This window comes from Cryptotermes secundus, unplaced genomic scaffold (genome assembly GCF_002891405.2).
Source record: "Cryptotermes secundus unplaced genomic scaffold, Csec_1.0 scaffold548, whole genome shotgun sequence".
Classification (NCBI taxonomy): domain Eukaryota; kingdom Metazoa; phylum Arthropoda; class Insecta; order Blattodea; family Kalotermitidae; genus Cryptotermes; species Cryptotermes secundus.
This window is the reverse complement of record NW_019732380.1, coordinates 615,960-629,586: the sequence shown is the minus strand read 5'-3', so window position 1 is coordinate 629,586 and position 13,627 is coordinate 615,960. Positions and strand designations below refer to the sequence as shown.

Below are 13,627 nucleotides of genomic sequence, written 5' to 3'. Positions count from 1 at the left end.
TTTCATTAACAGTTAGCTCATCATGAAATCAGTTATTGTCGTTGATGACAACAGAATTGTTTGTTGTAATATTGCAGCGACATCGGAGGAGGTATTTGCGCGGTCCGTGTATTGCGCATGTGCGTAAGCATGTGCTACTTCACAAAACAGATACGGTACATCGCAAACAACTCTATACCGCGGTCATGTTAGAAGGAATGTCCCATATGGCATATACAGTCATTAGAGATAGGCATTCCGAAGTGACGAACCAACTCAGCCATATCTGATTTATATATTTGCTACTCTAACAAACAAACTTGTTCCAAGGAACGGAGATATTTTTCAGAAGCTAAAAGTAGAGCAGATACTCCGAAAAAATTCCTTGAAATTTGTGAAATCTAAACGCCCGTTATCTTGTTCGTAAGAGCCAGCCTCTGGCCCTTGTTCTGAGTAAACTCAGGTTCACATTCACGCATTCTGTTGATTTAAGTTAGACCGCGCCATAGCTCAAGCAGTTAGTCGCTGGCTTCCCACCGCGGGTCTGGTCAAGTGGGATTTGTGGTGGACAAAGTGGCGCTGGGGCGGTTTTTCTCCGAGTACTTCAGTTTCCCTCGCCAATCCTCATTCTACCAAATTCTCCATCATCATAATCACCCGGGGCAGGCTACAATAGGCCCATCAGTGGTCGCCGTGCCGATTGGACCCAGTTGGACTCCACCCCCCACTGAGCGAATTAAAAAAATAATTAAATTACATTTTAATATTATCCTCCCATCTACCCGTTGCGTGAAACTGACCACTCACCTCCAGCTAGTGCCGAGATCAAGAAAATGTGGATGTATACATCCACTCCCCCATACGCCTTCATGGCGTTGAGCACAGGGACAACTGTACCTTTACCTACCAACTACATTTCGGTCTCCCAAGTGGTCTCTTCCGTTTAGGTTTTCCGATTAACATTTTGCAAGCGTTCGTTTCGGTGTCTGCTTTCTGTAGTTTACAAATTAATATTCCTAGGTGCCATTCTGTGACGTATCTCTTGGTAGTATCCCCGCTTGTAAAAAAACCTTCGGGGCTTTAGTCCGCAAGCGAATTCCCGTTCATGTCACTATTAATAAGCGAGCACGCGCAAAGACGCACAGCATGAAGTTCCTAAATAAAACCTACTAAGCGTAAAACTGGTTATATTCTTAAAATGTACAATGTAATTGGTATTACCATAAGCTAGAGTTCGGGCCATAACCCTTTGGAACATATCTGTCTACGGCTCTACAGCCCTTTGTTGAACCTTGGCCGCTTTTCAGTTACTTGATCTTTTACACAGTCAGTAGGACTCCATGGAGGGGGCATCAACCCGTCACAAGGCCACTACCTCAACACACAGGACAGCAGAAGTACAGAATAAACGCACACAGGCATCCATGCTTCAAGTGGGATTCGAACCCACGATCCCAATGTTTGAGCGGGCGAAGGCAGTTCATGTCTTAGACAGCGCGGTCACTGTGATCGGCTTCAGAACACATATGGCTTATGTTAAGTTTCATACTAAAGTTACAGGCATCTTTATCAGCACATTTGTAATATCAATTACTTTGATGAAAATAAGAAGAAAAAATTAAATTTATATTTGGGATTTGAGGCTCTTAAGACTGCGTGTACCGTGTAAAGTTGTTGGGATAAGTAAAGTTAAAAAAAAAAAAAGTAAAGCTGTCCTTGTACCAGGCCGTGAAGGCCCATAGGGTTGTGAGACGTTGAGGGTCCCACATTATCTAGACCGTCGGCTCAAAGATGGCGTTAAGGTTGTCAGCCTTATGCGCCGGCCGCGCTTTACTCTCCAGGAAAATTGTTTAATTAATTCCTGGTACTCTTTTCTGTTAGAGGAAACCCCAGGGCCTAGTGCGGCTTGAAGGATTAGGTCAACTGATAGGTAAAGATAAATACATATGTGCCTTTGCTTAAGCTCAACACAATCTTAACGTCGAACTTGCTGTGGGGCCCACGCAGTCTCATATTTAATAGGTAACGGGTGGGAGGGGGGGGGTGCTCTTTCCCCCTGGGAAATGAATCTGGCCACTCACCTTCTAAGGTAAAGGTAAATCTATCCCTGTAAAAGGCCGTGGAGGCCCATAGGGTTGTGAGACGTTGCGGGTCCCACAGTTTCTAGACAATCGGCTCACAGATGGCCGTGAGATTGTCAGCCCTACGCGCCGGCCGCCCTTTATCCCCCAGGAAAATTCCTGATACCCATTTCTGTCAGAGATTGAGTCAACCCCAGGGTCATAGTGAGGCTTGAAGGATTAGGTAAATTGAAAAAAAAATCCGGTGACCACATCGGGAATCGAACCCGCGACCTTCCGGCTTTCTTTAATTCGCTTAGTGGGGGGGGTGGAGTCCAGCTGGGTCCACTCGCAACGGAGGCCACTGATTGGCCTATTGTACCTACTCCGGGTGATTATGATGATGGAGAATTTGGTGCAATGAAGATTGACAAGGATAACCGAAGTACTCGGAGAAAACCTACCCCAGCGCCACTTTGTCCACCACAAATCCAACTTTGACCAGACCTGGGATCGAACCCGGGCCGCCGCGGTGGGAAGCCAGCGACTAACCGCTTGTGCTATGGCGTGGCCGTTTTTAGGCCCAAGTACCATGAAACTCAGTCTCACCCCATCCTAAGAATGCCGGACACTTTACAGGCTCAGCAACGAATTAGGTTGAGCAAAAGGGTGAAGTTTTTCCTGTGCTTAAGTAATTAAGCACTATGCCATGAACGCGTATGGGGAAGTAGATGTATAGATACACATTTTCCTGATCTCTGCACTAACTGGAGGTGAATGATCAGCTTCACTCCTACCCGTTGGGTAGGAGGTTGCATGGACCCCAGAGTCGGTCTGGGCGACGCGGCGAAGAGAACATTCTTGACCCTACCGGGGCTCGAACTCCAAACCCTCGGTCTTCCATCCCGTATCCATTCGCTATACGGAATATGATATCCCGGCTCACCCCGGAGTTAGGACAAAGCTCAAAGTAAAGAGGCATAAACAAATAAATATATGTTCGCGGAAATGTTGGTCCCAGGAAGCGCTCTTTTCCTTGTTTGCTGGCACAAGGAAAGAGTGCAAAAATAAATGTAAATAAAGGCGTGGGGTTTGGGGGGGGGGAAAGCATTCGTATTTCGTACGGGGTACTAACAGTTAGAGGCTTTTAGCAAATGAGAAGTTAGCTCTACAGCGATAGCTCAGTCGATACAGCGGCTAGCCTACGCGCTTGCTTCTTGGCAGGGCAAGAGATTTTCCTGTTCTTGATAGTGTCCAGACCCGTTTTGTGGATCACCAAGCCTCCTGTCCAATGGGCGATGGCTCTTTCATGTAGGGTCAAGAGGCAGGGCCGTGAAACTGAACACCCACATCTAGTGCAAAGTTCAAGAATGGTGAAGTTAAACCTCCACTCCTCCATACGTCTTCATGGCGTGGTTCTTAATTAAATATAAAGGCAACTGTATCTTCTTATGCGTTACCGTACCTGTATATACAGTGCGTACNCCAACCCTGTGTATCCACAGTCGTGTCTCAGCAGGGTAATTAATAGTTGCAGTAAGGCCGTACCATGGCCGCGCCATAGCTCAAGCGGTTAGTCGCTGGCTTCCCAATGCGGCGGCCCAGGTTCGATCCCGGGTCTGGTCAAGTGGGATTTGTGGTGGACAAATTGGCGCTGGGACGGGTTTTCTCCGAGTACTTCGGTTTCCCCTGCCAATCTTCATTCCATCAAATTCTCCATCATCATAATCACCCGGGGCAGGTAAAGTAGGCCAATCAGTGGCCGCCGTGCCGAGTGGACCCAGCTGGACTCCACCCCCCACTAAGCGAATTAAAAAAAAAAGGCCATATCATGTGTGAGAAGACCAGTCGCCAGCTTCCCACCTCGTTGGCCTGAATTCGATCCCAGGTCGGGTCATGTGGGATTTGTGCTAGGTAAAGTGGTTTTGGGACAGGATTTCTCCAAGTACTTCGGTTTCCCCTCCAAATTCTCATTCTGTCACTATCATCATTTACCCGAGGCTGCTACAATAGGCCAAATAGTGGTCGATGTGCCAAGTGCGCTCAGTTTCACACCACCCAAATAAACTAAAAAGAAATAATCACGGTAGAGCAAGGATCTATCTCAGGGAACACTGCGTATGGAACCTTAGTGGACGCAGTGTAGGTCAATGAATTGCACAGATCGTGACAACATAAGTTGAAGCAGTCGCTAACATTTCAGTTCTTAGTTGATAATCACGTGATTAATTTTTTAAGTTCACTGGCCCTCGATGAGTACCAATGTAGCACTTGTGCAGTTATCGCACTGAAACGTATACTTTCTTATAACTGCGATACTTTATCACACATGGTTGAACTTTGCTAAAAGCACAAGCGTTAGTGTACATGTCGTAGAAGTACAATTGCGAGACGTAGAACTAGTGGAAGTGCAATTAGCAGTCACCAGTCCCACACTTCTGGAGCTGAGCCCTTCTTGAGAAGCTACCAATTGTGCAGCTATCTAGAACTTCCCGGCATATTGTGGAACCAGAAGGTTCATTACCGTGTTCACAAGAGCCATCCACTGGTCCCCATCCTGAGCCAGATCAATCCAATCCATACTATCCCAATATATCTCTCTAAGATCCATTTTAATATTGTTCACCCACCTACGTCTTGGTCTTCCCAGTGGTCTCCCTTCTTCCGGCTTTTCCTTTCTATATGCATTCGTCCTCTCCCCCATTCGTGCTACATGCCCTGCCCACCCCATCCTCCTTGACTTGGTTATTAAAATTATACTTGGAGAAGAGTACAAGTTATGAAGCTCCTCATTGTGCAGTTTTCTCCAACCTCCTGCCACTTCATCTCTCTTCGGTCCAAATATTCTCCTCAACACCCTGTTCTCAAACACCCTCAGTCTATGCTCCTCCCTTAAAGTTAGAAACCAGGTTTCACCCCCATACAGAACCACAGGCAAAAATATAGTTTTGTATATTCTAATTTGTATGTCACAAGTACAAATCGAAAACGTCGCAGAAGAACTAGAACTGGTACCAGAAGTAGGAGTGGAACAGAAGTGCCCTCGCCAAGAAGAGACCCGATTTAAATAAACTCGGTAGGCGGGACATGCCGAAGACTCAGTTGAACTAAGAATTTCTGATTTGATCGGCACATACCCACAAACGCTTATAACATGCGGATATGAATTCTGATTAGTCGGACGTGAAACGCCGGTGCATCCCACAAACGCCTCATACCGTCCACTCGCGTTCCTAACTAGTAAGTCCGAAAAAGTGATTCACTGTAAGAAAAACGTGACAACAATCTAATTCGAAAGATGTCCTTGATTTCACTTCTCTGCTACACCTGCAGAGACAACAATATAATCCCCAACACCTGCTTGCACTGCTACATAACATCAACCGGACCTGGTCATATGTGGTTATCTTATATAACCACTTCTATGTGCGTATTCCGGGTTCGAAGCTGGGCTGCACTGCCGCAGCCTTTATTTCTGTAATCGCTGCAGTAACGAATCTTCCCTGCATTGAGGAGGTATATTTTTTAGAATTTTTGTGAACAGGATTTATAAAAGTTAGTAGTTCATTGGCTAGGAATAGGGCAAAATTGCCGGGCTCCTGCGAGTGCGTTAGTGAAACTTCAAATTTCATAAAATGCGGATCATTTCTAGGGTAGTTGTTTGGTCGCTTTCTAACGAAGAACGGCCGGAATACTAATTTTTCGTATTTTTCGTCGGTGCTCCTGTAGGAGAGTGTACAAAAAAACAAAATCCGTGGTTTCAGTCCGCAAGCGAACTATACCGACTGAGCGACCGCCGCTTGTCGGCGAAGTTAGTGCCAACTTTATCGGATAGAGGGTGTCGCGTTGTCAGCGCAGCGAATCCCCACGGCCGTTAATCTCGGTTTTCTAGACCGGAGCCGCTATTTCATTGAAATATCTCCTCAATTATCCTCACGAGGCTGAGTGGACCCTGTTCCAGACCCACTACTTCTCAGAAAAATTGGTAAAAACGGGAATCGAACCCGGACCTCTGGATCTGTAGCCAGGAACTCCGACCACTAGACCACAGAGGAGAATGTACAGTGTTTCAAAACAACTATAATTTATTTTACTCTATTATCCAATTCTCAAGGAGGATGAGGTGGGTGGGGCATGTACGAGTATCATGAATGGGGGAGACGAGGAATGCGTATAGGATACTGATGGGAAAGCGAGAAGGAAAGAGACCACTGGGAAGACCAAGTCGTAGGTGGGTGGACAATATTAAAATGGATCTTCGAGATATAAGAGGGGATGGTATGGATTGGATTGATCTGGCTCAGGATAGGGACCAGTAGAGGGCTCTTGTGAACACGGTAATGAACCTTCAGGTTCCATAAAATGCTGGGATTTTCTTGAGTAGCTGCAGAATTGGCGGGTCCTCCAGAAGGGCTCAGCTCCATGAGTAAGTAAGTATTATCCAATTCATCAGTCATTGGCTTCTTCACACGACATCCAACGCTGCGTAAACTCTCAGTTTGGTATAGTGCCGTGTAATAAGCTCGGGGTGTCTTTACCGATCACAAAGCACTTGTAGGAGTTTTTAAGTAAATTTACGGTAGGTACTCACCCTCGTGAGGATAACTGAGGAGCTATTTCAAGAAAATAGCGGCTCCGGTCTAGAAAACCGTGATTAACGGCAGTGGGGATTCGTTGTGCTGACCACGTGACACCCTCTATCTGCTAAAGTTGGCACCAACTTCGCCGACAAGCTGTGCTCGCTCAGTTGGTATAGTTCGCTTGCGGACTACAGGCCACGGAGTTAAGATACGCGAGTAACACATGTCACTTTTAATTCTAACAGTGCAACGCCGACATTTTGGGTGTTCAGAGCTGCTCTTTCTTCACGGAAATAACGTATATAAAGAAGACTTCTGAGGACTTTTTAAATGCCGGAAAAATATTTATTGAGTGCAGAGTTCAAATAAAATGCAAACCTGCTGTCAGATGTGACACTTCTCATGTGTAAGGTTAAAATGATGCCGTGAATCGAGATGTATGCTAAGAAGGATGCCTGTATGGGTTACACTACGTTAGGGATAAATTGTATTATACAGTTACTGCACCTGTTACAGCGTTCGAAAGTTCAGCGGGGTGGATGTGATAGCTACCTTTTTGAGGGAAACCTGTGCTGGGAGGGAGCAGGATCATGTTCATATCAGTTCAGTTGGTAGGATGAAGTGCTGATGTTAACTACAGTGAGCTGGTATCAGGGTAGGTTACCTCAGCGTTCACACACTTGATATATATGCTTGTATGATCCTTGGAAATGTAAGTATATTTGATATATTTTAGAGCTCCACACTAGTGCCTAGTATATCTGTTTATTAGCGTAATTTCCTTATTTTAAAAGAAAAGAAAAAAAAACGCTTATGCGATCCTCATAATGTTTGTGTTTGTCTGTGAATCCCATCCCCCCTATCAACTTTTGAATGCCTCAACCAATCTTTATTAAATTTGGTATGTATGTCATGGCACATAACCCCATCTCAGCGGCTTACTTGATAAATCCACCCCGTCTGTCTGTGTGTGTATTCTTCCTGTCGTTGCTAGGCAACGGCTTGGTAAAGTGTATCTCCTCTTTCACTGAGGGTCTGTGTATCCTCCTATCGTTGTTAGGGAACAACTCGGTAAAGACGTTCCCGCTGCAACGTAGAATTGTTGGAGGCGGCTTTTCCTATGCGGTCCATGCCGTATCTTAGGAAAATAGGCGATTAGGTCTTCCCGGAACTAATTGTTTATTTACGTATTCAGAGCGTTGCATGTAGATGACAAGCTAGGCATCTCCCACCCCCACCCAAGATTTTTTAAGAAATATTGATACTGAAAAATAAATGTATCTTAAAAGAAAAATTTTGTCCTGAACGTCTTTGGGTAACCAGAGAAAATTATCTTAAACGGCTTAAACATATGTCCGTAAGTAAATGTTCTAGCTCCCACCAGGAAGATTTCCTCCAACCCTGGCAAATCCTGGTATTTTAATTTCTGTTTGATGTATAATGAATATATATATATATAATTTATTAAGTTCAAAGAATTGTGGCCAAATTCATTTTTCGATATCCACGAAGAATATTAATGTAAGTAGCTCATTAGGCATCAGAGACCATACCATTATTCGTGTTGCGATCTCTTAACTCTTCAGTATATACAGTGCTAGTGCCGAGGTCAAGAAAAATGTGGCTCTATACATCCACTTCCCCATACGCCTTCATGGCGTAGTGCTTAATTAGTTAAGCGCAGGGACAGCTTTACCTTTGCTGTTCACACAAGTCTCATTAATCGCATCGCTCATGTTCTCATTTTAATATTGTAGAACTCGTGGAAGTCGGTTATGCTATTTCTTGTTTGAAGAAGGCGATCTCATGAGCCTCCTTTTATTTTTAAAAGAAGGAAAGTTGCTCTGACCACGTGACACCCTCTATACGCTAAAGTTGGCACTGACTTCGCCGACAAATGGCGGTCGCTCGGTCGGTATAGTTCTCTTGCGGACTAAAAGCCACGGAGTTCTTGTTAGGAAAGTAGGCTAAAAACGTAGGGGTGGGGGAACTGTCATGTATAAGCACAGTGAATGTTTCACTCATGACACAGAATCGTGTGAGATGTTTCGTTTGTCACCGGTACCGCGAGCGGGCATTACCAGTGCAAAATGAAGAAAATCGATAACTAAGAGGTCTCTCCCTGTTTAGTTAGTGATCTCTTGTCGCCTTGCATGTCATGTTTTACGATGCACCATGTACCGTATGTCCAAATAGAGAATTTATTCTGCATGGAGACATAAATACTTTAGTGCCGTTCTAATACGCCGTCGAAAAACATCAGCATATTTTTAATTCTGTATCGATTCTGTAGCAGTAGCTCTAGAGGACAATGTTTTCAGTAAATTCTGTATTCGGTCACACAGCAGTAGTTTATTACGACGAATGCTGCAAAATAGAGGTTATGCTGATATAATTTTAGCTGAGTTCATCATTGCCTCGTATTGATAATAAATATTGTTATCTGTTTGTTCTTATCTCTTCTCATGCTTTTCTGTATGATTTATGAATTAATTCTTGTTTCACTCAGAAATACAACAGTGTGTTACGGAAGTATAGACTCTGACAGTGTAAATGAAGATATTTCCTTCTGTAAGTAAATCATGAAATATAAATATCTATTATTTTACGAGTACAGGAAATATAGTCGATAAATCGTTCTACGGATGTCGATATGACAGTTGGCAGACTTGGATTTTTACATAAATTATTATTATTATTCAGTAACAGCAGTAAAGCATTGCTACTTTTGATAACTTAGTGAATATACTTCACTTTTTTTCCTTGAGGGGGGTTATGGAAGTTATTGCGATTAATTTCGTGTAGGTTATAGTGGACTTAAGAGGAGATTGAATTCAGGTACCATTCAGGCCAGAACCTTTTGTCTTCTCGTCTGCTGTCCAAAGCATAAAAATTAGGATATACAAAACTAAAATTTTGCCTGTGGTTCTGTATGGGTGTGAAACTTGGTCTCTGACATTAAGGAAGGAACATAGACTGAGGGTGTTTGAGAACAAGGTGTCGAGGTGAATATTTGGACCGAAGAGAGATGAAGTGACAGGAGGTTGGAGAAAACTGCATAATGAGGAGCTTCATAACTTGTGCTCTTCTCCAAGTATAATTAGAATGATCAAGTCAAGGAGAATAAGGTGGGCAGAGCATGTAGCACGAATGGGGGAGACGAATGCATATAGCATACTGGTTGGAAAGCCAGAAGGAAAGAGACCACTGGGAAGACCAAAGCGTAGGTGGATGGGCAATATTAAAATGGATCTTAGAGAGATAGGATGGGATGGATTGGATTGATCTGGTTCAAGTAGGGACCAGTGGAGGTCTTTTGTGAACACGGCAATGAACCTTCGGGTTCCATAAAATGCTGGGAAGTTCTTGAGTAGCTGCAGATTTGGCTTCTCCTCAAGAAGGGCTCAGCTCCATAAGTAAGTACAGTGGAGTAAATTGGCTCTTATCCTAGTATTCGTGTGTAGGACCCGGAGGATAGTTTTCTAAACGTCTGTGATAAGAACTGATTCGTTATATCCGCAAGATGTTGAATATTGTGCAATGGTATCGTAGAGCGTAAACAACGTTTCGGGACCTGGCTATGCTCCAGGTTTGAGAGGTTGTCTTACTGAAAGAATTATTTCTTGGTTTGTTTTAAAAGCTCCATCGATAGTGTCTCCACCTTGTGGTGGCGAAGTTTCAGTGCTCCCAAGACCCTGAGAGCTATGCCGGCGGGAGAGTAGCTACTGGTAGGGTCACCCATGCCGGACAGGTCAAGGGGTTGGAGCCAGACGAAGAGGGTTGCCCTGATCCTCCAGGTTGGGCGTTGGGCATGAGGCTAACAACCTCACACCATAAGAACTAAGTTGTTCAGAGACCCTACAGTTATCCTCCGATGGATGGATTGAACGGGGGAAAAATCTCCGTAAAATGAAAGTGAAAGGATGGGGAGGAAAGGTGAAGAACAGAGAAGAATGGAGGCAGATTGTTCAGGAGGCCAAAGCTCACCCTTAGCTGTAGCGCCGAGGGGAAGGGAGGAAGGAAGGAAGGAATTGGTATTGAAACCGTCTTCGACCGCTCGAAAGCCACTCTAGGCATGGATGTCTGTGTGCGTTTAATCTGTTTTTGTGTTCTTCTGTGTGTAGGTAGCGGTCTTGCGACGGGCTGATCCCCCATCCAAGGAATCCTACCGACTGTGTATAGGATTAAGAAACTGAAAAAGCGTCCGAGGTCCAAATGACTAAAGAACCATACCAAGACAAATTTCTATAGAAACGCCACATATTTTGCGTACCAATGCTAAGTTTCTTACCCTTTTTTATTCCTAGTGTAGGGTGAGACAGCCCCTTGATACTTAGGCCTTAAATGTCCCATTTTACCAAACCCGGATGATAGATAAGACAGTTGCAGCATTGATGAATGATAAGTGGCAAAGGCTAAACTGAACCGTTATTTTGGCCCCCGAATCCCACATTGATAATACTGGGACTGAACCCAGTCCTCCATCAAGAGGAGCCGACGACTGTCAGCATGTGCAATGGCACGGCGAAATATGCACATGACTTGGGTTCAGCATTTCAGCGTCTTAAGGAGCCGGTATAGCTCAGTAGGTATAGCTACGGGCTGGGTGGCCGGGGTTCTGTTCCTCTCCACAGTGTTCAGACCTGCTCTAGGGCCCACCCAGTCTCCTATCCAGTTGTTACCGGTGGCTGTTCCCCCTGGGGTAAAGCTGCAGGGGCCTGAAGCTCATCACTCATCTCCATCTAGTGCTTAGGTCAAGAATGGTGGAGCATACGTCCACCCCCCCCTATACGTGTCCCTGGCGTGATGCTTGCACAGGGGCAAATTTACCTTCCTTCATTTATTTCTGCCTCTGTACTCGTATGTTTCCGCAATCCGCCAAAGCATTCTTCTGATCTCGTTAATGCTAGTGGGGTGGGACTAAGTCCCTTGTACTGCGGCCACTTCTGGCCTGTTGTACCAGCCCCAGATGATAGGTGAGGGTGATTGTGGAGCAGTTGGTGGAATGAAGATTGGCAGGGGAAACCAAAGTACTCGGAGAAAACCCGCCCCAGCGCCACTTTGTCCACCACAAATCCCACTTGAGCAGACCCGGAATCGAACCCGGGCCGCCGCGGTGGGAAGCCAGCGATTAATCGCTTGAGCTGTGGCGCGGCCACCTTCTGATGTCGTTAGTGACAGTTGTGTTTACTCTCAGCCAAATTACAAGAAACGAAAACAAGGAATATTCAGGCCTGTCCGTGCCTGCTTTGAACATATTACGTTTATTAGAGACAGTTTTACATTAGCTCGCTTTTTATATTCGAAGAAGAATAGAGCCTTGTTCGGATAAACGCGGCGCCTTTTTATCAAAGTTTACTGCAACTTCATAAATCACACATTATAAGACCTTCCCGAATATAAAGGCGCTACAGAACTGACAGAAATTAATCTTGCAAATTGTCAACGTTAAATGATTTCTTCTAGGTAATTATTAGAATTAGAAACAGTGACTAAAAAGTGTACTCATCAGCTTAAAGTTTTATCAGTTAGGCGCTGTTTATACGTAGCATGACATGCTGGAAGCTCGCAAGTGAACGTATTATAGTAAGGCTAGTTCGGTTCTTATATCGATTTCTCGAAAGCCCCATGACTGCATCGCTAAGTAGGGCAGGGGCATCTGGAAGAGACTGCTTACTACACGGTTCCCCTAAATCGCCTTGTGGCTCTCAAGAAATACTGCGATTCACAGCGCGGAATCTCTAACGTTAATTAAAAAAAATTAAATCACTTACTCAGGAGTGCAGTCCAACTGGGTCCACTCGGCACGGCGGCCACTGACTGGCCAATTGTAACCTGCCACGGGTGATTATGATGATGGAGAACTTGGTGGAATGAAGATTGGCGAGGGAAACTGAAGTACTCGGAGAAAACCTGCCCCAGCGCCACTTTGTCCACCACAAATCCCACTTGACCAGACCAGGGATCGAACCCGGGCCGCCGCGGTGGGAAGCCAGCGACTAACCGCTTGAGCTATTGCTCAGCCAATGGCGTTAATTTTAGTCACACTTAAAAACGGTATGAGAGACTGCACATTTATCAGCATAGGTTTACCTGTTGACCAGGTATTTGCCCCCCTCCCTCCCCAGATATTTTTCCGAAAAAATCGAAGCTAAAAAAATAAGGAATTATAGTAGATATCGTCTGCGGTAGCTATGAGGTACGGCATGGACGGCTGGATTCGATTCCCGGCGGGGACAAGAGATTTTTTCTGTACTCTACAGCGTTCAGACCTCCTCTGGGGCCCACCCAGCCCCGTATATAATGGGTACTGGGGGCTGTGTCCTCGGGGCTTGAAGCTGACTATCCACCTCCATTCAATGACGAGGTCAAGAATGGTGGAGCAGTACCTCCACTTCCTAAGACGACTTCGTGGCATAACTTTACCTTTGTTGCCTTTAAACATAAGTACATAAGTAACATTTTCTGTTTCCCCCTCCCCCGGAAGATAATCCTGGATTCCCNCACACACACAAATGGCAGTGCTACCGTGTGAGTTAGGAACCGTATGACAGGGCAGAGTTCACCGGCCACACTCACGGCAAAGTTGCGCTCATGAGTTTCAGAGTCAGAGTTACTTTACGACTGACCGTTTATCGCCAGTCAGTTCGTCTTGGCACCAAACCCCCTTGAGACTCACGACCGGCAATTTTTTTCAACTGAACCCTTCCGCTCGTAGTCCATATGTAACATCCTCTCTAACGAGAAGATAGGTCTGTCGTGTACAGTTGCTGTTGATCTTCGCCAGCGCAGTCATTCTCGGGTTCAAATACCGCTGGACTCATGACCACATTTTGCTCTCTCAGGTTCGATATTCCCCCAACATGGAGAGCAAGGTCTCCATAGTGTGACATGTTGCGCAAAGGAGAACCCCCCCCCACCAGCAGTGACGCGGCGGGTGAGTCAGCGCTCCCCTCCCCCTCCTCCGCACGGTAACGTAACGGTGACGCAACAGGATTGTTACGGTAG

General features: G+C 45.4%; 1 protein-coding gene across 2 annotated transcripts in view; it reads left to right on the top strand.

The window, feature by feature from the left end:
• Positions 1-13,627, top strand: part of LOC111867624 (3-phosphoinositide-dependent protein kinase 1) — a 190,787-nt gene that overhangs the window by 8,909 nt on the left and 168,251 nt on the right. Inside the window, exon 1 of one of the 2 annotated variants that reach the window (XM_033752730.1) lies at positions 7,302-7,331. The exons of the other annotated variant lie outside the window; for it this stretch is intronic. Within the exon in view, the coding sequence (XP_033608621.1) occupies positions 7,317-7,331 (15 nt within the window). The 5' untranslated portion in view covers positions 7,302-7,316. Of the gene's footprint in view, positions 1-7,301; positions 7,332-13,627 lie in introns of those variants that run through there. 2 annotated transcript variants of the gene reach the window in all.